Consider the following 24,235-nt stretch of genomic DNA (forward strand, 5'->3'; position numbering starts at 1 on the left):
GTAAACGTTTGACCTCTGTTATTGCCAACAAAGGTTATGTTACAAAGTATTGAGTTGTATTTTTGTTATTGACCAAATACTTATTTTCCACCCTGATTTACGAATAAATTCTTTACAAATCCTACCATGTGGATTCATGGATTTTTTTTTTCACATTCTGTCTCTCACAGTTGAAGTGTACCTCTGGTGCAAATTACTGACCTCTGTCATCATTTTAGGTGGGGGAACTTGCACAATCGGTGGCTGACTAAATACTTTTTTGCCCCACTGTATCTCAAGACTGGTTTTTCTAAGGTTTTATGGACTGATGAAATGAGAGTGAGTCTTGATGGGCCAGATGGATGGGCCCGTGGCTGGATTGGTAAAGGGTAGAGAGCTCCAGTCCGACTCAGACACCAGCAAGGTGGAGGTGGAGTACTGGTTTGGGCTGGTATCATCAAAGATGAGCTTGTGGGGCCTTTTCGGGTTGAGGATGGAGTCAAGCTCAACTCCCAGTCCTACTGCCAGTTTCTGGAAGACACCTTCTTCAAGCAGTGGTACAGGAAGAAGTCTGCATCCTTCAAGAAAAACATGATTTTCATGCAGGACAATGCTCCATCACACGCGTCCAAGTACTCCACAGCGTGGCTGGCAAGAAAGGGCATAAAAGAAGAAAAACTAATGACATGGCCACCTTGTTCACCTGATCTGAACCCCATTGAGAACCTGTGGTCCATCATCAAATGTGAGATTTACAAGGAGGGAAAACAGTACACCTCTCTGAACAGTGTCTGGGAGGCTGTGGTTGCTGCTGCACGCAATGTTGATGGTGAACAGATCAAAACACTGACAGAATCCATGGATGGCAGGCTTTTGAGTGTCCTTGCAAAGAAAGGTGGCTATATTGGTCGCTGATTTGTTTTTGTTTTGTTTTTGAATGTCAGAAATGTATATTTGTGAATGTGGAGATGTTATATTGGTTTCACTGGTAAAAATAAATAATTGAAATGGGTATATATTTGTTTTTTGTTAAGTTGCCTAATAATTATGCACAGTAATAGTCACCTGCACACACAGATATCACCCTAAAATAGCTAAAACTAAAAACAAACTAAAAGCTACTTCCAAGAACATTCAGCTTTGATATTAATGAGTTTTTTGGGTTCATTGAGAACATGGTTGTTGTTCAATAATAAAATTATTCCTCAAAAATACAACTTGCCTAATAATTCTGCACTCCCTGTATTTTGGCATTGCCCTGTCTTGAAAACTTTTTGGAGCCAAATTTTTACGTGGTTTTCAAACCAATTTAGGAAAAAGGTACCACTTGATGGTACACTGGCTATGGATCATTTGCATCAATCGAATCTTTTTCCTTTTCACAAAAACAGATAGTTAAAACGGGTATGCTGGTGGCAAAGAAACTTATTCTTTTACAGTGGCGGTCTTCTTCGGCCCCGTGTTTTAAAAGGTGGCTTAATGAGATGGTGTCTGTGGCCAGGGGGGAACAGATAAGATTTGATAGAAAGGGGAACCTGGCGAGTTTTTGTACAATTTGGCAGCCATTTCTAGAATTCTTAAAAATTAACTGATCATAATTCATGCCTCACACCCCGCATGAATTTTCTTATTTTATTTTATTTTACTCTTTATTTAGTTAATATTGCTATAATTCTTTTCTTCCTCTTTTTTCTTCTTTTTTTCCATGCTTATAAGTTCACAACTGCTAAATGTAGTAATTTTCCTCAGTTGAATCTGTATAAGCATGATGTGTTTAATTTAAAAGCAAAAAATAAAATAATTTAAAAAAAAGAAGAAAGTTGGCTTACAGGAGAGTAGCTACAAGACAATAGATGAACCACTTGCTTTGATGCTTAATAATGCAAAGCTACTCTAGTGAAGTAGAGCATAAACATACTGAGAACAAAGGCACCAATAAGTCATCGATAAGTTAGAGGTTTAGACAAAAAAAATCAGTTATTAATGTATTCTGAATTAAAAGCTACAACCAAGTTCAGTTAGCTTTTTTCATTATTTGTTTACTGTGTGTTTTAGTAGGCTTTAGAGCTTTTTTGTTGGCGGTTTAGCCTTAACCCTTGTATGGTGTTCGGGTCTGTGAGACCCGTGTTCAGTTTTTTTCAAAAGAAAAATTAAACAATTAATTATTTTTTCACGTGTAAATGTGTTGTGTCTTTCCACTCACTCCACTTGATTTATTTATAACATTTTATATAAAAGAAAAACGAGAAGCACATTAATTCATAAATGTGATCTAACAAAGGTAAAGGGAAAAAATTAACCATGTTTGCTGTTCATATGTCTTGTAATTGGGATGAAGTAAACATCTGTTGAGTAATTTAACATAAAATTGTTTGATAGTGTTAATTTGGAAAGCCAAAACTCTAGCGGGTCCACCAGACCCATGAACACTGGCTGAGTAACAAAAATACGGACACCACACAAGGGTTAAGACACATGTCAGCGGGTTCTTGTCAGAGGATAAAAACCACGTGACCAACCTGTCTGAAACGTCCAGTCCAATAAGAAATAAAATAGTTTTCAGAAAAGCTTCTGAACGACTTATAATTGATACAGAACACTCACACATAAAATGCTAAGTCCCTATACTTATATTTATTTAGTTACATTCCTATGAATTTTATGCCCAGCAATATTCTTTTCTTTAAAGAGTTTCATTTCAGAGCTTTAATTCTGAAGTCACACTTCGAATATTTCTGGTGAAATTTTGGCACGGTCTGTTTGACTTGATGCGCCCTTGCACAGAGAGATGCGGCGACTGTGGTGCGCGCGCATAACGTCAGAGCTGAAGATGTTTGGTCAAATCGCGTTAATTAAGTAGCACCATACCGGATGTTAATCGAAATTACCGACAAAATAAAACACATGCTAGGTTTCAACGTTTAAATGTGATATTCTGTATTTGTAATGTACTACTACTAATAATGATAATAATAATAATATGATTGTGCCTTGGTTTGTTAAATAACTTTTCAAATTATTGTGTTATTTTTTTGACTTTCATTATTTTGCTTGAAACATTCTTTTCCTGCTTCATTTCATTTAAATAAAGAGGTTGGGTATTGGTAGTTTAAGATTTTCTGAATAATAATAATGGATTGGATTTATATATTTTACAATTCCACGATTCATTCACTCTCACACACTGGTGTAGGCAAGCTACAGTTGTAGCCACAGCTGCCCTGGGGCAGCCAGACTGACAGAAGCGAGGCTGCCATATCGCGCCATATCGGCCCCTCACCAGTAGGCGGCAGGTGAAGTGTCTTGCCCAAGGACACAACGACCGAAACTGTCCGAGCCGGGGCTCGAACCGGCAACCTTGCAATTACAAGACGAACTGCCAACTCTTGAGCCACGATCACCCACGATCAAATGTGTGGTTGAAGGCTTCCAGAATAAATTTAAAGTGGATCCAAGGCAGAAGACTTTATTTTTTAAATTAAGTTTACTTCTTTATTTCTTGTTTTCATTCATTAATTTATTTATTGTTTGGTTTTTTTTTAAGTTGTGTTGATTTATAAACATTTAAAAAAAAAAAAAAAGTAGCCTTAAAAATAAAACAAAAAACCCTCATTTTGGAAGCATCGCGTGTCATGAATGTCTAAAAAGCGGGAAAGCTGTTAAAACGAATCACTAGGAACGACTAAAACGAGCCTTTATTTTGAGCGGCGTGACCGGAAATGCCGCCCGTTATCGTCGCCGCCTTTATCCAGCTTCCAGCAAACACACAGCATCTCTTAGCGAACATGGCGGCAACTTGACAACGGCAGCGAGCTGAGGATGGTGAGGGCTTGAAAAAGAAAAAAAAAGAGGTCTGTCACAGGCTGTAGGCCCATCCGCCGACACAAAGGCATACAGCTTCGCCATGTTGGAAGAGGATAGCGCCTTTGTCCCTGCACGACCGAGGCCGGGGGAAACGTAAACGCGTCGGGAAGTGTTTCTAAAAACGGAGTTGAGGCTACGCAGAGGAGCGGAGCGGCGCGGCGCGGAGGAGAGCTCGGTGCGGGCGGGCGGGAGGACAGCGGCTTCACCGGTCAGCCATGGAGGATGCGGCCCGTGGTCGCCAGCGTTTGATTTCCCAACCGACCCACGCTCCTTTTAATGGGAATTACCGCTGATAGCAAAGGCAAGCCGGGACAACCCACCGCCCGACACTTGAGGGGAGGAAAACGCGAAGCGGACCCGACGTCAATGACTGTTGCGGCAGAGGAGCCCCCACGGTGGAGTCGGCCGGTTCCCAAAATATGACCAGGGGTGCTGGGACGTGTTGGCAGCAAGAAGATGACGACGGCTTCCAAATCTGGCTAGAGCCCCCCCGCGACAACCAAAAGCCATTCACCGACTCAGAGAGGGCGCAGAGATGGCGACTGTCCTTGGCATCCCTCTTGTTCTTAACCATCCTCCTCTCTGATCACCTGTGGTTCTGCGCCGAGGCCACGCTGGCCCGGACCCGGGACAAGTTCGCATCCACCCACCCTTTGTCACCTCAGACATACTCAGCACACAGCAGCCTCAGAGGAAACCCAGATGATATTTTTATAGGAAACTCTACCAAACATTTGTGGCGGCTCGAAACTTGCCACCGGGATAGTTTATCTAACGACTGCTTTACTTTCTTGGATGCCGACGAGTTGTGCAGGGGCCTTTCCGACAGAGAGGGGACGCGGGCTGTAAATATGAGCAATTTGTACCTTTCCTTTTGTAACTCCTACTCCCTGCTGGATTTGTTGTACGGCTCGACGAGTCCGGACAATTTGAACTGCAGCCTCGACGCGCTCGGCGACGGCGACGCGAACCGCTGCAGTCTGTGCGTCCAGGCGTACCAGCGCTACGACCAGCACGCCCAGGAGAAATACGAGGACTTTGAGCTCCTCACTCAAAAATACGAGCCGGGGGCATATTCGGTGAGGACGTGCATGGAGCAGTGCAAGGTAGGCTGCAAACAAACAAATAAAACCTGCAAGAAAAGAGAGGAAACAAACAAACAAACAAAAGGGATGGGGTGGGAGGGTGTTGGGGAGAGGGGGGTGATGTGGTGGTGGCCATCTGTTGATTTGGGCCCGGATAGATGCCAGTTTGTGGTCCTCCTCCTCCTCCTCCTCTTGTCGCCATGGAGACGGGTGACAGATTCAAGGAGACTCCCGGCTCCGGGCCTCATGTTCATTCATCTCCTCATCGTGTTTAGGCCCCATGCTAATGTGCAGATGGAGGCCGTGTGTGCGCGCCCCATCCCCACAGTCCTCCCTTTTACAAGCTTGTGCACTTCATAATACCGGAGAACGCATATGGTTAAGTAAGACCACTGGATAATTTAATGCAGTGGTCCAATTTACCCACCCCTCCAAAAACAATGTGTCTGCTCTTTAAATGTACAGGTGCCCTTGTAGCTCACCTGGTTGAGCAGGTGGCTCAGTCCGCTGCTGATCATTGTCTTCTGGTCTCCCTTATTGGCTCCCCCCCCAGGAAATGCACATTTAATTAGTCCTGCGTTTTCTAACAGCCCAGGTTGTCTTTGTCTGTTCTGTTAATCAGTTGAAATCAAAATCGCGTAAGTCTTTGGAACTACACAGCAGTATTTTACTACTTGAAGTCTAGAAGTGCTTTAAATTTCCAGATGCTGCCAGCATGTTTAGCAGCTCATTTGACCAAAAAATTGGAGTAATTATGTACCAGCCATCAAGCAGGGCCAGATCAGACCCTTCCTCTGCCCTTTTTTGGCCACTGTGCCGCATGGTTGACACTCCAATTTTATGGCCTTCTAACAGTTTAATGATCAGGAATGAGGCAGGCACCTTATGCAAACAACTCTAGGATCCCCGTGTGTGTGTTTGTGTGTTGCTGCAGTCTGCCAGGTGTTCACCACCACTGCCCCACTCCATATCAAGAGTGTTTCATTACAGTCAAGAGGTGGTTTCCCTGCCTAATGTGCCGGAAGTCTCCTTCCCGCTGCTGTTTGCTTATCTCCATATCCGCACACACACACACACACACACACACAAGCAAACGGCCTCGCGTTGGCTCTACTGTTTGATCGTTTAACATCTCCTGACAGAGCACGGCGAGGTTAATGTGGGCTGTAATGGGTGCCCGGTTAAGAGCTGCCTCTGACAGTCAGTCGGTTCAGCACCATGGAGCTGTCCACAGTGCTGAATGGCGCTCCCCAGCTCCATTCACAGAAGCCCTGGCCAATCCCAGATGGCCTCCATTCACCCAACCAGCGGCAGAGACACAAGCACAGGCGTCAAGTGAAAAATCTAACCAGGCCATCTGCCTGCTTATACAGACCCAATGTGTGGCATGCACAGGAGCGGGGCCTAGTTTGGAAAAAGTAGCTAGGATCTAGGGGAAGGAAATGTGAAAAGGCAAACCAAATCCCTTTTGTGTGCATTTGCAGTCAGCAAACTATGATTCACTTTCTTCTTTATGTCTCTGTTCTATTGAATGTCTTAATGCTGGTAAATACAGCAGCCTTTTTTAGGTACGATAATGCATATTGTTGCATATAAACACTCTGATTCTTTGAGTGCAGAAAGGCGTTGGAGGAAGCTGCTCTTGAATTTATCTCCTGCACAACAGTGGATCAGGATTTATTTTCTTTCTTGACAGTTTTGCTGTCAGTGTTTAAAGCTAGGCTCCATATTCAGTCTGCTGTTACATGTCTCTTTATATTTCGAGTATTTGTGGGATCTTGATACATATTTGGATTAGCTACAAAAATACATACAAAAAATGGATCTGATAGTTTTTTTTGCTGAGCAAGACACTTAAAGGCACATTGGATAAAAGATACAAGTAGCACAGAGACCGATTCCAAGTCTCAAAGCCTGTATCAGAGGCTAGTTTATGACAATATAAGAACAAACTGAATGGATTTATTGTTCTGCTTAGTATTTTTAGCTGGACAAAATTTATGCATTTTTAGTGCACGTGAGGATCAACAAAAGCTACACACAATTGTTTGACAACAAACATCTCGAGGTTAACCACACTGGAATGTGATCCAAGAAAAAAAAAAGTCAGGTTTCATCATCTGCAGTTAAAACTCTTACAATAAGGGGAACAATGGCAAACGTGCCTAAAAAAACATTAGTACGAAGCTGTTCATTAAAATATATTTGAGCAGTTTGTATAAATAGATGTACAAATGTACAATAAATGCAAACTCATATACAGAATAACATTCTGACCCTGTGCAGTCAACCGAGTCTATACGAGTGAGCAAAATGCACAATGTTTAAATTGAATGGCATCAAATTTAATCCGTGAAAGGGGCATCCATAAAATGGAAATCCCAGTAGGCGGTTATTATAATAGGCTACAGGAAGCAGCTCAACATTCATTCTTCAATTCTTCAATTTCTAGTGTATGAATCCAAAATGCTCTTCTTTTTAACAGTAATCTGTCTGCATTCCCACCACTTTTAGGAGTAATTGTAACCACTATTTCTATTTCTGTATGTATGTTAGGTAAATGTACCAGGGTACACTGAAAATTTTACAATGTGTGAAAATTTAACCATTCACACATGGGTAATAACTTAGTTATGTAAAATTATACTGTTCTTGACTCTTAACAGCCAGTGGAGTGACTTTTCTACAAAGGATTCAGGTCGAACTTCCAAAGGATGCAAAACTTATGCTCATTACTAAGTGCCCTGCTGCACTGCCTCTTTGTTGATGCCAGCATCAACAGTGAGCGTTACTAGCTAATAGTAGCGTAGAAAGAGTCCACTAACCTGAGTGACAAATGGCTGACTCGCAGCGCCAACAATTGGCTTCAATGTGCTACTGACAGTTGCTAAGTTGGGTATCAAGTCTGTGTTAGCAGTCAAGCTAATGTTAGCTACAGGGATGTGCAGAACTAGTTGACTAAGCGACTAATGGTTGCTGTTGTCAGTAGTCGGGACCAGACGTACTAGTCGTTAAATCTAATTGTTAACATTTGAATTGATGCCCAGTCCTAAATGTTATGCAGCCAGCTGCCACCAGATAGAGCACTTAATTTAAGAAACACCATGAATGGATCTTTTTGTCAACAGTATTAGAGATCACAGATACAAGCGGTGAAAATGAGATTTTTCCGAAGGGTGGATGGGCTCTCCCACAGCGATAGGGTGAGGAGTTCAGTCAATCGGGAGATGCTCAGAGTAGAGCAGAGTAGTCCTCCACATTGAAAGGAGCCAGCTGAGGCTGTTGCCTCCTGACTTTTTGTTTTTTTCAAAAGATATTTCAGTAATACACGAGCATCTTTTGTAGTAATATCTTTTCATATCATATTTAACATCAGCTTATTTTATGTGTTTTTCTTCTTCCCTGTCTGTTTGGAGTATTATGTACAACACTCATAATGGGCCAGTCGCATAGCTCATTATTGAAGAAGTCATATATTAATGGATTCAAATGCCTTTGTTTAAACAGTTTTTGGCATTAAATTATTTTCAAATTGAACGTTATATCTGAATGTTTCTTAGTGTAAGACTAGTCGTTTAGCCTAATTGATTTTTTCAAGTAAAAGATTAGTTGCCAGGATTATCCCTAGTGATCTAATATTAGCTAAAAGAAAGCCAGCTTTATCTACCAAAACCGGTTTGACCTAACCGGCTAAACCCGGCTAAACCAACAGCAACATCAGCAGTGTGTTTCATTCATATAGAATTTTTTTTCTCTCCCGGCTCAGAACCGACTCAGTGCTGTTGTTTTTCAGACTAATGTTAGCTAAAGCTAGTGTGCTTGCTCACATGCAAAAATACTGTCTTGAGTGGACAAAGCTAGCTGTTTTATCCAAACACCCAGGGCTGATCTGGCATCTTGGCTGTCCATTTTCACAATACTTTATGAGTTTAATGTTACTAACCAACCATCACCAGATTTGTGCAGTGTAGATAAGTTACAGCAGACTCACTGTATGTCACTAGCAAAATCATATCTGAGTATAAAGGTTAGTTGACTAGTCTGCCATATTTGCTTCATCAGCCAGGCTGTGGGTGTCATTGATAATACGAGTGTTAAGGAGGTTGTTAGGTCCACGAGTTGGACTAAATGATATCTGGAGAAAATAAGAATGTAGAGTCACAGTGTAAAGGAAAATAAACAGCTGATCTTGCACACTTATGGCAGGAAACTTCAATATTCCAATATTGAAGTTTCCTGCCATAAGTGTGAGACGGCTGTGCGTTTTACTCCAGCCGCCATGTCTGACATTCTTTCTTCTCCCCTGCTGAACTGAAGCCCTGCTCATGATTTCATGTTTTAGCCACTGCCAGTCTTCAGGCCCATTCTTCACACTCACCTCTTGGCATTTGAAGGGAAAACAGTCATTTAGTCAAGCTGCTAATTTCTTTAACAATGACCCTTCTCAGTCACCTTCTAGATTATAGGGTTGCCCGAGTCCTCCGTATGGTACAGAAAGAGCAGCATGACTCAAAGGATAATATCGAGCTCTTGTTGAGTTAATGGCTACCTGCCTCGGAGAAACCTAGCGGTTCAACTTGTGTGCCCGCTCAGATGGAAAAGTGTGAAAACATTAAACAAACAGAGGCCTGAATCACTGTCTGGTGCACGGTTAACAGTGCAGACAGGTACAGCAGGCGTTTGCTGCAGGACAGTCTCTGACATTTCGAGCGAGGATATTTGAGAGTCGCGTTTGTTGTGCAGGAGTGTCTCCAGTGGTCCGCAGGTGGTGCTTTGATTCCTCTCGCCTGAGGTGAAACATCACACAGCAGACACAGCCAGTGTGCTGTTCCTCACAATGGGATCCTCCATCATCGGACTCTGTGAAAACCCACCATTCATCCTGACAGCAGGGCGGGCTTAGAACATACAAACCGGGGCAGATGCACTGAGCAGCGGTATTTTCCAGCTTTTGTTTTTTTCTTTTTTTTTTCATCCCGAGCGTGAACCAACATGTCAGACTCAGTCAGAGTTTTACAGGAAACAGCGAAGCTCTCCAGAAAGCATTTGACTGGAAAATGACTGTTAGCTAACAAAGGCAAGGGGTCACAGTAATTAGGGTGTTCCCTACTCTGGAAGCAGGTGCACGAAACTCACGGTTTGCTATGAGTAGAGCTGGGCGATATGAGATTTTTTCATATCACGATATGTTTTTTTCATTTCAGGCGATAACGATATCTATCACGATATAAGCCAAATAACTATATTTGTAAGATTTAAATGTGCCGTTGCTCACAAGTAAAATGTGAAATAATCAGCAGCTTGTTTTTATTTAAATATTTATTTCCCATAATAAGTTCAACAGGGTAGATGTACTTAAGGAACATGAGACTTTTTCAGATAAATAAAGGCAAATATTGCAAACTACACAAAAGGCAGCCGCTAAAGCGTTTAAGTTTCAAAATAGAACAAACGAAACAGACTAAATTGTCAATTCCACTTAGAAACAAAATATTAATTCTAAAAATAAATCTTAGTTTGTTTTACAGAAGAACAGACAAAACTGACTAACTTTTGTCAATATCAAATAAACTGAGAACTAAAAGGAAATTCTCAATCTCTCCTTGTTGTATAGCTGAGCTTTTCAAACAGTTTTAACAGTTACTTTAGTCTGACAAAAGCCGAATGACGAATTAGCGCTTCCAGTCAGAGACTGAGGCTACGTCCACACGTACACGGGTATTTTTGAAAACGGAGATTTTCCATTTTCGTTTTAAAAAATAATCCCGTCCACACATAAAGGCAGAAATGAAGGAAAACGCTGCTATGAACATGCCAAAGCAGCAGGTGGCGCTAGATTCCTAACCGTGCCTAAATGTTGGCCAATCAGAAGTCTAGAAGCCTCGGTGGGAAAAAGTAAACAAAGCTGGGGCATAGAAGCAGAACCGAGTCGTATGTGTGGAGGGACAGTAACTGTGTGTATATGTAAGCATTTAAACACTGCAGAGAGTAGAATTAACAGTAACAGTATTGTAGAAATTCATTTCACCGAAACAATAACGTGGCGCAGTGTGACGCATGCACCAGTTTATTGTATTTCCAGACTTGCTTTCGGCACAATTTACAGTGCACGCTACTCTATTTTTGTCAGACTTGAAATAGCCGAAATACCTTCACACTACGGAACTTCTATGGCTCTTCCGTTTGACAATCTCTCCGGCGTTGGAACCATCATCTGTTTTCTCTTCGGTCACGCTCGGTTGATTTTTCTAGTCGGCACACTCATTTCCTCCATTACCCACTGGCTCCATTACCCGCTGGCTGCTTCCCAAACAAACACACGTGCGGCTTGGCACTTGTGCTGTACGTAACAAGTCACGCGACGTGACGCTGCGGCCGTGACGCTGCGGCTCTGCGCTACTTAATTTGGATTGGCTGACCTTTTTTTTTTTTTTTTTTTGAGGACAAGAGCGGCGAGGTCTATCGCGATAGCTTAATTTCTCTATCGAGTAAAAGTTATATCGCGATACATATCGTTATCGTTCTATCGCCCAGCTCTAGCTATGAGCCTTGTTTTTAAAGTGGTGTTCAGTAAGTTTTGTAAAAGCTGGGAAAATGAGAAGACCGGTTGTCTGTCTCTATGTTAGCCCTGTGAGACTGGCGACCTGTCCAGGGTGTACCCTGTCTCCTTCCCTCCCAGTGCTGGGACACGCTCCAGCCTCCTCGCAACTCGATTCTGGACAGTATTTAAAAGAAATCATGCTATGTTCAGTGAGAGTTGAAACTAGAGATTGACTCTGTGAACTCGTCAGAAAAATCTTTACTGAGGTCACAGTTTGAGGGAGCCAGAGACTCATTGTAACCATAGATCTCTATAAAACCAGACTTCTTATTGAAACCAGAGGAATTCTCAAGAAAGTTCATTTGTGTGGCATATTTTAAATGACCTCAATTGACCAAAGTGCTGTAAAAGCTATACAGAATGTACACTGTAAATATATATATATATATATATATATATATATATATATATACATACATACATACATACATACATACATATATATATATATATATATATATATATATATATATATATATATATGTATATGTATATATATATATATATATATATATATATATTAGGGGTGCAACGATATTCGTATCGATATTGAACCGTTCGATACAGTGCTTTCGGTTCGGTACGCATATGTATCGAACAATACAATTTTTTTCAATTTTTTTCAATTTTTTTTTTTTTTTTTTGTGTCCCGTTTGGATCTATAGCCATCAGAATTGTTGTCTTGAGGCCAAGAAAGATGCCAAGAGGATTTATTTTAAGTGGATCATCATATTGGTCCATTTGATTGACCTTTATTATAATTATGAATTTATTTTATTTTCAGTTGCAAACGGGACAGACATGACTGTGGGATAGGACAGGGGGAAAGAATGAAAGAAAGAGGGGGAGAGAAAGAAAGAAAACCAAAGGGGAGAAAAAAAAAAGAACAATACAAAATTTGTAATTTATTTTATCAACTTTCCTTCTGACGATGCTGTCTGTGTTGAGCGCTCAGTGAATCTGCATTTGACTACTCCGCCTAGGCTCGAGAGTGCAGCCTAGGCGGAGTAGTCGAACGCAGATTCACTGAGACAGCATGGTCAGAAGGAAGAGCGCAGGGCAAGCTAGCGAGACAGAAGTGGACCTCCCCACCCTCATTCAGATCTGGCGTTTGGAATTATTTTGGTTTTCATGTGACGTATGACCCTGAAGGTAAGCGAGTCATGGACTAAAGTAAAACAGTATGTTGGATGTGCCATGCAATGCTCAATTACATGGGTGGGAGCTAGTGTGTTAGCGCAGTTAGCTCGTTAACGTGTTGGCCGTCTAGCCCCTCTGTATAGGGTAGCTCGTTAACGGAGATTTGCCGTGTTGTGGCGTTAAGGTTATTTCAACGAGATTAACCTGAAAGCACTAGTGGGAACACAACGAATATGACTGCACATTTACACCGACATCATCCTAGTGCAAAGACCAAAACAACAAGCATGCATGCTACAAACTTTAGCCGAGTCATTTAGACAGCTGTTAGCACATGATTCTCCTTATGGAGACCTGATATGTTTAATATGCTGCTGAGAATATAGCCCAGAAGAAGCGGATAGTATAGCTTTTATTTTGGAAAGAGACATTTCTCTGTAATAAACTCTCTTTTCCAAAGATGAGTGATTCCTCAATCAGATACAGGGCTCGCAATATCGCTAGCCCGATGTCCCGGGGCTATCTCTGCCCTGCCTGTCGGGCTATTGTAGGAAGGAAAAATATATGTCAATGCTTTTGCATTCTTTCAGAAATGTAGCTGGGTAATTATGTCATTGGCATCGGTGAGCCACTGTCAATATGTGACATATTGAAATCGTGTTTGAATTTGCGCTTGTTTTTTTGCTTTCACTTTGCAATCGCGCGAACTGTGTATAGAGAGCGACAGCACTGATCTGTGAGTGATGATAATTTGTGCACCAATTCCTCTGACATCGTCTTATTAATTGTTAGCTTACTATGCAAACATGACAAGTGAAATCTCCCGCAGCTTAAACATGTGAGAGGTTGATCGCGCAGAGAATCGCTGAGCTTATGTGAGTGCGGCAGGATATATATTTCACTACGATGACCTGGATGACTGAGAACCTTCACAGACAGATATATATTTTAGTTCTGCTGAGCCAAATAAGACAGGTCAGGGTGAAGAAGTGACAGCCAAAGAAAAGCTTACCACAAAACGGAGAAGTTATGACAAATCAGACTATAAGGCAAAAAGAAAGTGCAGCTTTATGGTTTCATGGACAAAAGAATTTCTGTGGCTGCAATATGACGAGCTAAAAAACAACACGCACAAGGGTTAGGGTTAAATTTAAAAACTGTACTTTTGTGTTAAAATATATATTTATAATTTTAATAAATGACAAATTAAAAAGGCATGAACATTTTTTTTTGTATCGAAAAAATATCGAACCGTGACACCAAAGTATCGAACCGAACCGAACCGTGAATTTTGTGTATCGTTGCACCCCTAATATATATATGTATGTATATGTATATGTATATATATATATATATATATATATATATATATATATATATTAGGGGTGGGGGAAAAATCGATACTGTGTAGTATCGTGATATTTTGTTTGCTAATAATGTATCGATACAGGGACAGCAGAAATCGATATTTTGTTACAAAAAAGTTTTTGTGGACTGGAACATGCTCCGACTTCAGAGCATGTTGATCCTTTTTCTGAGCAAGAACCCTGACATTCCTTCACTGTCCAAATGTGTTTAACTTTTTTTTTTGCAGCAATAAACATGACAGTTTACTTATCCATCCATCCATCCATCCATTCGCTACCGCTTATCCTTTTCAGGGTCGCGGGGGGCGCTGGAGCCAATCCCAGCTGTCATAGGGCGAGAGGCGGGGTACACCCTGGACAGGTCGCCAGTCTGTCGCAGGGCTCACAGTTTACTTATTTTAAGACATATTTTATTTTAATTAAGTTTAAAACTTTTTTATTTAATGTAAAATTATATTTTGTTTTAATTTACTTTCAAATTCTTCAGTTGCTGAATGGGCTGCATGGTTTTCATAAATTGCATAGTTCAGAATAGCTATAATTGTACCAGATGGTTGCATTCAGTTAAGTTGGACTAGACTGTAATACAAACCGTTCAGTTTGTCAACAATAAAACTGACTGAAATGAGAGAAAGACTGAGTGTGAGACTTTGATATTAGATAAAATGAATATTGATAAAGTTTACCTTTATGTACAGAATCTGAATATTGCAAAATATTTTTAAAAAATTGCAATAACATCGTATCGTGCGTTAAGTATTGTGATAATATCATATCGTGGGATGTATGGTGATTCCCACCTCTAATATATATATATATATATATATATATATATATTAGATGGGTTTTTAAAAGTGTTTTAAAACTATTAAGAGACTTGGCAGCTCTTATGTGAAAAGATAAGTTGTTCCAAAGATTAGGAGCCACCACCGAAAAGGCTCTCTCGCCTCTGCTTTCAAGCCTGCATCTAGAAAGAGCACAGACCTCGGTGCTACTGCAGGATTGTATGCCTTCAAAAGTTCTGTTAAGTGAGGGAGCGCCAAACTACTGAGATCCTTAAAAACAAGCAATAAAAATTTAAACTGGATCCTGAAATGTACTGGAAGCCAGAGGAAGGAGGCCAGTATAGGTGAGCTGCTGCTTGGAGGTGATAATGACTGGATTATTCTCTCAAAATCATGTGGCACGACGTAGGTAAAGGTAACCTCACTGAGGAGCCTGAACTTGATATAGACTTCTGCAGGAAATCAACGTCTTTCTCAGGAAGTGCACGAGAGGTTATTTGGAAGTTTACAGCTTTACAGCTAAACGGAGTTTCCCGTTATGTCACAATTACAGTACAGTTTACAGTTAAAGCATAATTCATGCATTAGTTGAAAGAAGCTGAGCTTAACAAGAGAGCTAATCTGTTTATCACACTGTCAAAAATCACAACAAGGTTCCTTGCAACCGGATGACAGCAATCGGCTAAGGGTGTTTCCTCCAAGTTTGTGTTTTGCATTTGTTCAGATTGAGGAATTTCATCTTCAGCCGTCATTCTTACTTTTGATCTTTTAAAAAGATTGCAGGTTAGCAACACTTCTGTATTGGCATTGCTTTAGAGGCTCAGAAGCTCCAAATATCTTTCATGGATTAGAGATATTTCGGGTTCTGGCTTCACCAGTTATGGCCAATTACGTTGTTTGTTTAATCAAATACGGCTGGACCATATCATACTGTTCACGGTAATAATGTTGGGCAATGATAAGAAAATGAAATATCGTGATAGAATATGGGTAAAACGCTCATGCGCAGTGCCTTTGTTGTCATACGCACATGGCGGAAAAAGCATGGCGGCGACGGAGAATGAGAAGGACGGAAGCGGATCGTTGAATGAAACAGATGAACCAGAATTGGTTTGTCAAAATGCTGCAACTACAGTGGTGTGGAACTGGTTTGGCTTTCTTCCGTCAGATACACAACAAAGCACTATTTTTGGTAGAGCATGCTAGCGAGCCGTCGTTATTACCGTGTTTTTCGGAAAATGCGGCACAGTTAAAATCAGTCCTTTGATTTTCTGAAAAATCGACCGTGCCCCTTATAATCCCGAGTGCCTTATTTATGTAATTCTGGTTGTGTTTACTGACCCCGAATCAATTTTATGTGGTAAAAAAATCTGTCAAAAATGTTTTAGTACGACTTTGCTAAGCTACAAAGCCGCACTGCTTGATGGATTGTCGGAGCATTACTGCTACCATAGTCGGGAGCCTCGCGGAGTGATACGTACTGTGCTTCAACATAATATTACCGTATTGTGTGTGTATAACCTCTTTTTAAGTTTTGTGTATATTATACATGGTTAGGATATGCTCAGGATATGATGGCCCATTTCCCCTGGAAATGTCTTTTGGTTAAATTATCAGCAAGGAATTTGCATTTGCACTGTTAAATTTGTATATAGCTTTAATTTACATAAACCAGCTGCTTGTTTAAGTGAAAATACATTGATGGGATTTTTTTGCACTAATAAAGTTGTGAAGTTGTAAAGTATTTTGTCTTGCATCAATTATATCGTCAGTTATATTGTTATCGCAAATTTGCAAATATATATCGTGATAAATATTTTTGGCCATATTGCGCTGCCCTATAATCAAATTTGAATTCTCCTTACAATGTCCTAACAAGCATCATGTTGGATTCAGTAAGACTGCAAACTTGTGTCTGAGCCCATAAACATTTCACTGTAAACATCTATACAACTTTTTGTAATAAGAATGCTGGTTTTAGGCATTTAAGTTTCTTGAAGACGTTTCATCTGAGAAGCTTCTTCAGTTCTAAGAGCAACTGGTAGAGAGTCCCCGATTTTGATCATCTTCCTAATCACACGAGCCAGGTTGTGAAAACAGGTGTAGGTCACAATCAGCCAAGGTTTCGGGTGAACCCATTGTGAAACCTAGCCCCACCCTATCATGTGAGGTCAAATGGCCCAGGATGTGAGTGGGTGTTAAGGTGTCTTGGAAGGGATCTCAAAACTGGATTATAGATGGCAGACAGTTGGTGTCGCAAGCCACCCCCTCTGTTCAAAGATAGTCGTTCACAGTGGAAATAGATGGCTTTTTTAGGCACTTTCACAATGGCTTCACTTTTCAGGCCTTGATCCAGAGGCTAAAGTTGGCTCGAACGTTAAAGATGTGCAAATTACTGTTGAATGCGTTCATTTTAATGAGCCTAGCCTTATTTCCAGTTGCATGGAGTTACTTGCTCAGTAATAAGAAAATAATACCCACAGCATGGTTACACACTTTTTCCCCCTTCTCATCTCTGCGATGCCTTCATGGGGCAGATGTAAATAAAGCTGGAGTTGTGGTATTCCGCATGTAGCCTGGAATATAGAAGAGGAGCAAGCATTAATGGATTAGTGTTTTCTTAAGTGGCAGGTCATTTCAAATGTAACATTTCAAACAGCTCAACAAATAAATCACCAAACACGCAAACTCTTTCTGCGCAGTGTGTCTGCTCAAAACGTTAATGTGCTCCACTCTAAGAGATAAAGATGCAAGAAAGCCAGGACAGGAGAGGAAGAGGAGATTATTTTCAAAGCTTATGGAGTCACAGCAAGTGAAGTTTGATAAACTGGAAAATGAAAGCTTACAAGCGACGTATTATTTCACTTTGGAGATTTTCAATTCAGATGTGTTGTGGAATTATTATACAAACTCATACTAAGCTGGAGTTTTATAAAGCTTGCATGGATATAGTGTACCGTGCAGTTTTGTGCAGGTTAGTTTGCAGTACTGTGGAGAAGTTTACTGCAGTGACTGGTACAGAGCTGGCTGTGGTTCTCAGGTCAATGCTAGGCTACATCAAGGGTAGCAGACACTAACTTATATTTAAGGTGGTGATGTTAATTAGATTCACCCAGTTTTTATAGAGCTTATTAATTGAAAAATCAGCAATGCGATTCTTGTTGAATGCAGCTGGCTGAATGCACAAAGAGCAGTGAATATTGCAGTATTATAACAGGTCAACTGATCACAGCCCAGACAAAGAAAAATCTACTGGAGATCACAAAACAAATTATTATGCGACTTACTTACTTAGAATTACTACTAAGTAATTCTTTGCCCCACCTGATGTAGGGTTCCCCCACCTTCCTATTTGTTGGTAGTCAATGATTTCACTAAAACCACAAAGGGCTACATCTACATCTTTTATACACAGTGTTCAAGTCTGGATTTGGCACTGTTTGAATTTGGTGATATGTGATGGGTTATTTTGTCACTGTAAGTACAGTCTGGTTTGCCTTAGACGTGTTTAGAAGTTGTTTTTCACCTTTATAGCCACACAGGGGACGTTAAACTGGGACTTTAAACAGTAAATGTTGGCATTTTTGCTTAAAATATACTAACATAATGATAGGATGCATGGTTTGATTCAGAATCCTGATGTTTTGCTGTTTGTAATGAAAGGTAATCCAACTGAGCAAAATAGGAAGCATCCCAGTGGGGCTGCACACCTCTCGGAAGGGCTCTATTATCTTCATTTCCAGCTTTTATACATGTTTTTAATCTTCAATTCTGCGATTTCCCACCAGAAATGATGAGCCTGCATCTAAGTGCATAGTTTAAGCCAGAAACTTAAGTAAAAGGATGCGTTATATTCACCCAAATAATGCTCCATTAAGAATTCTTTAATACAATTAAATACTGCTTTTCAGGTAGTTTTAATGTATTACGTTGAACAGTGCTGGAAGTGAAAGCAATTATGAACCATAATGATATATCCACCGGGCAGCATGGTAGTAGCACGGTGGTTAGCACTGTTGCCTCACAGCAAGAAGGTCCTGAGTTCAATTCATAATAACAATAATAATGTAATTGGATAATCCAAATTGCCACTAGGTGTGAATGTGCGAGTGAATGTGAGTGTGAATGGTTGTCGGTCCTTGTGTGTTAGCCCTGCGACAGACTGGCGACCTGTCCAGGGTGTACCCTGCCTCTCGCCCTATGACAGCTGGGATAGGCTCCAGCGCCCCCCGCGACCCTGAAAAGGATAATCGGAAGCGAATGGATGGATGGATGAATAATAATGTATACTTTATTAATCCCATAGGGGATTAGTCCTGGGTCTTTCTGTGTGGACTTTGCACGTTCTCCCCGTCATTGCGTGAGTTTTCTCTAGGTACTTTGATTTCCTCCCACAGACTAAAGGCAAGCAGGAAGTGAGGTTAGGTTAACTGGTCATTTGGAACTGCCCAGAGGTGTGAATCTGAATGCGAATGGCTGTCTGTCTCTGTGTTAGCGCTGTGACAGACTGGTGACGTGTACCCTGCCTCTCACCCTAAGACAGCTGGAATAGGTTCCAGCCACCCCATGACCCTGAAAAGGAGAAGAGGAAGAGCTTCAGGGAACAAACTGATGGCTGGACTTTCTCCTTGATTTTCCGGTAGAGTGCAGAATAAATAGTTCCATTCCATTAGTTAAACTAAGTCCTCCAAGTCCTGAAGTAGCAAAGCAACCACCATGTTAGACTGTTAGTCTGATGTTCTTTTTATGAAATGCTGTGTTAACTTTTTACCAGATGCAACAGGACTCAAACCTTCCAAAAAGTTCAGCTTTTGTCTCATCAGTTTATGGAATATTTTCCCCAAACGTCTAAAATGTGAGACGAGCCTTTGCGTTGCTTTTTGGTCAGCAGTGGTTTTCACTTTGCAGTCCTTTAGATGTTGTCCTGGGTTCTTTTGTGACCTTGTAGATGAGTCGTCGCAGAGTCCTTGGAGTAATTGGAGATCGGTCACTCCTGAAAAAGTTTGCCAATAATCCAAGTTTTTTCCATTTCTGGATTTGTGGCTCCATCTGTGGTTTGCTCGAGTCCCAAAGCCTTAGAAGTGGCTTTGTAACCCTTTTAAGACTGATAGATGTCACACACTTTGTTCCTCAGCTTCTTCAGATTGTGGTGTGATGTGTTACTTTTTGAGGCCTTTCTAAATGTTAACAGATGTTTTTACCTGAAAACCATAAAGTCATGCACTTCACACATCTGCAATGGAAAAGTTTTTATCTTTTATTATTGAGCCTTATCAGCTCACAACAATAACTCAGTCAGCTGGCTAGTTACACACACTCAGTAGTCTGTTTGTGTTTTTTATTATTACTGTAATCACAATCATCCAAAAAGATGCAAAAATGTGTAAGTGATAAATGAAATAAAAATTTCTTGAGGAGGCCCTCAATAAAAAAAGCCCTTAGGCTAATCTCATCTTAATTTGGACCTTCAAAATTTCTTCTGTTCTTGACACAACGACACAAAAATATCTGCTGTTTTTTACTGAATCGCTGGGAAATATGCTTCAGGAAGAATAATGAATTAACGGCACAGGTGTCTGCACCGTTGTTCCTCCTGGGTAATTTTACTCATTTGTGGATTTGAAAGCAGAACTCTCGGCACCTGCATGGAAAGTAATCACAGAGTCTGTGGAAGTAAAAAACTTTTCCTGCTTGTATTAGGGTTTCTGTTATTTCTCTGTTGCTGCCGGTTATTTGGCTGCTTTTTGTACTACACCTCATCATTTCGGAACACAATCCCTGACCAGTCCTTCCACAAATTCATCTCCTCCGCCCCTCCCTTCAGGTCCGATTGAAAGTCTAATCTTAGCCGGTGTTGTGTGCAAATGGAAAGGAGGACAGCATCCACAGCATCCTCCCTCTTTACATCCTTGTCAACCGCACACATCTGCATTGATCTCAGGGACGGGTGGCAGCGATATCAAGAGGTTGATCCCTATTGATTTGAGCCTAGCGCTGCATGTTCACACGTCCTTCATTTGATAGTGGGCAGCTCCTCTGACCAAAATAGGGCAGCTGCTGAGCTCAGTGAAGACATCACGTTATTATCTGAACCTGTCTGATTGTGCCATTCGATCTGGGAACAAACGTGTGTTTCAGAGGAGGGCATGTACAGTTTATAAAGAGACCGGTGTTAGAGTATCAGCCACCTCATCTGTTATCTCTCAACCTGCAACATGGACAGCTATGCAATTGTGCAGCAAATGATGTGTAACAACAAGGATATCAGCTCTCAGATGGGGGGGCCTTGAAACTAAACCTAAACACAGATGGAGCTCAGTGAAGTAATGTGTTTTCCTGTTAGGGTTTGGAAAAGGCTTATGCACTACATTTTGAAGAAGAAATCAGCAAAATCTCATCACAGTTGAATATACATTAAAACCAGTGTGATACTTTTACTTTACTATATGTTGGATGGACTTCTCCTTTCACACAGTCATCTGATTTTAAGATGAGATTGTCCTGTAAAGACTGTCCCACCTATCTTAGCTGTTGTTTTTCATAATTACCTTGCTCAATTGAGAATGATCCATATTGCATGTAATTTATCATATTATTTCTCTTGATTGCAGGCATGGTTGTAAAAGTATCTGGTCAGCTGTGTCCCTGTGTTAGCCCTTAGACAGCAAAACAAGACCAATTTCTCTGCAGGCCGATAATATTAGCTGATCTTAGCTATTTGCCAGTTTATTGGTATCTGCATTTACACCAGTGAATACATGAAAATTAAAGAAGTGACAGGATAAACACCCTTCAACTATGTTATGAGTATTGACTTTACATAGTTTGTCCACCAGAGGCACTCCTTTTAGCAACATATATGTTTGGACAAACACAACCAGCTGATCCAGGCCGAGCGTAAATGAGTATATAAATAATTACATTTATATGCAGGAAAATCTTTTTACTTTTTGTGCATCTGAAAGAAAAACAAATGTTAGCCAATATATTGACATATCTAATTTTTAATCACAAAATTTGGATTAAAAATCCTATATCGATCAGGATCTAATACAGTGTAACAGATGGATGTAGATTCCTGTTCTGAAAGTGAAGCCATCGTGGGAGTCTTTAAAGACAGCATACTTTTTAATGGTGAACAAGGGCGATCCAAATATTCCCTTCCCTAGTGCTCAGTCGCTAGTTTCAGGTCATGTTGAATAAAACTTGATTTGTTTTCTAAATCCTCAGAGTCAGAATGGAGGGTTATTAATGTTATGCTGAATAGCCAACAACTTGACTCTGAGCTTCGCAGTCAGATCCTCTCAGTTGTCCTGTCCGGTTTCAAAATAAGAAGATGGTGACAGCAAAGCAAAAATGTTGACTGACTACTGCCTCTGCTTTAGTTGGATAACTGGTGGACAAATGAACACATGGACTAAGAATGCTGATATTTGGAAAGGATATTCTGATCCCAATCCAGAAATCTCAATATGGGTGATAACGGATTGCTAGCACTAGCACTAGCATTGTATAGTGAAGGCAAAGTAGAGGATCGTTGTATGTTTGCAGCAGAATCTGACTTAACCGCTAAATCTGGTCATGTGAGTCGGCATGAATGAAAGGCTCCGTCGGTGCCTCTACCATTGACGTCTCTTGCTCTGCCTCACTCACGTGTTGTTGAGTGGCATTTGTGCATCTGTGTGAAAGCACAGACAAGACAAACTAGCTTGCCTAAACGACAGCAGCGTGCAAAGTTAAGACTCTCACACTGAGCTGAAGCGAAACTGGGGCAAATAAAGTAGGTAGAAACTGTAAAAGCAAGTTTAAATTATTTGCTTTGTTCCCGTTGGCATTTATTATTTAGAGTAACTAACATTTCAGTGGAATTTGATGTATTTATTTGCTGCATTGTACTGTGCAAAGTGGAGCCTTTCTTGAACAAATGACCCCTGGAACTGGCAAAAAAGATGCATTGCTATCTTTCCGAGGATGGCTGGGACACCAAGACATCTGTGGGAAAAAAGGAACTATTCTTTACTGTGCTTATTATTTTCTCTTCTAATGAATTACTCATTTAGTCTTCAATAAATGTGATAAAATGTCTGATGCAGTTTCTCAGTAATTGAGGCTTGGGCTGGGCCATATTATACCCTTCACGGTAATACCGGTATAATGTTAGGCAATGATAAAAAAAGAAAATATCGCGATAGAATATGGGTAAAACGCGCATGCGCAGTGCCTTTGTTTACATACGCACGTGTTCCGAAAAAGCATGGCGGCAACGGAGAATGAGAAGGGGGAAAGCGGATCGTTGAGTGCAATGGCTGAACCAGAATAGGTTTGTAAAAATGATGCAACTTCAGTGATGTGGAACTGGTTTGGTGTTTGTCCGTCAGATACCCACCAAAGGACATTTTTTTGTAGAACATGCAAGCGGCCGTCGTTATTACCATATTTGTCTGACTAAGGTGCTCGTAAATCTGGGAGTGATCTGGGTCCCAAACTCCGTCCACTTCAGGTCCCAAAGTCAAACGAACACTGTGGCACATTGAGAGTTCAAAGCTGTCTAAATTATTTCACCTTTAATAAAATGATCAGAACTGCTGCTTTACCAGGTGTAACAATTAAGTTTAACATCCAAGCATCCATGAAAACAGAATTTATTACATTTAACGGAGTTAGAAGTTAGCGGAAGTTAGCTCGCTAGTTTCGCTAGCTACCTAAGCATGATATCCAGTTGTTCAGTCTGACGTCACTAGCCGTGTCTGGACCTAAACTCCACTGCAGGTCCATATATCAAACGATCACTATGGCATTACTGAGAGTTGAAAAACTGTCTAAAGTCTTTCATCTTTAATAAAATGATCAGCGTTCTGCTCTACCAGGTGTAACAATTGAGTTTAACATCCAGGCATCCATGAAAACGGAATTTATGACATTTAACGGAGTTAGAGGTTAGCAGGGAGTTAGCTCGCTAGCTTCTATCTAAATACAATATAGCATGTCCTGACTGCGGGGTTTTGGAAACAAATTAAAACGTATAGCTCTGCTATCACTTCCAACATAAATGAACACAGAAAACTAAAAAGCAGTGACGTTTGTCGGGTTACTGAAGTTGGGCTAGCTGGTATATAATGATGTGCTACGTGACCGCTAGCGACACAGCTATGTTAGTATAATATAAACAAGCTAACTTTTTTTTCCACTGGATAAAAGTTAATGTGAGTGTTCTCGGTGGTCAGGAACAAATGTAATCGCATGGCAGGATGCTGTAAAAGGACCAAACTTCAGCCAGGAGAACAACTGAGATAATCCACCCATAATACGAGGTTAGTCATTCATATACTGCTGCATGGGCTGGGCTGTAGTTACATCCTAAGGTTTTAAAAACTGAGCTTAAATAAATGATTAGCGGTAATAAAAGCCGAGGGA

General features: G+C 40.8%; 1 protein-coding gene and 1 long non-coding RNA gene across 2 annotated transcripts in view; one reads left to right on the forward strand and one right to left on the reverse strand.

Annotated features, from left to right (window-relative positions):
- LOC145424283 (uncharacterized) overlaps positions 1-17,364 on the reverse strand; it is a 34,356-nt gene extending 16,992 nt beyond the window's left edge. The window contains exon 1 of the long non-coding RNA XR_013905307.1: positions 17,303-17,364. This is a non-coding gene — a long non-coding RNA (uncharacterized LOC145424283). The remainder of the gene's footprint in view (positions 1-17,302) is intronic.
- The window catches only part of nalf1a (NALCN channel auxiliary factor 1a), a 57,342-nt gene continuing 36,561 nt past the window's right edge, over positions 3,455-24,235 (forward strand). The window contains exon 1 of the mRNA XM_026158259.2: positions 3,455-4,949. Coding sequence (XP_026014044.1) covers positions 4,263-4,949 — 687 coding nt within the window. The 5' untranslated portion in view covers positions 3,455-4,262. The remainder of the gene's footprint in view (positions 4,950-24,235) is intronic.

The sequence above is a fragment of the Astatotilapia calliptera genome, chromosome 23, assembly GCF_964374335.1.
Source record: "Astatotilapia calliptera chromosome 23, fAstCal68.1, whole genome shotgun sequence".
Taxonomy (NCBI): Eukaryota; Metazoa; Chordata; class Actinopteri; order Cichliformes; family Cichlidae; genus Astatotilapia; species Astatotilapia calliptera.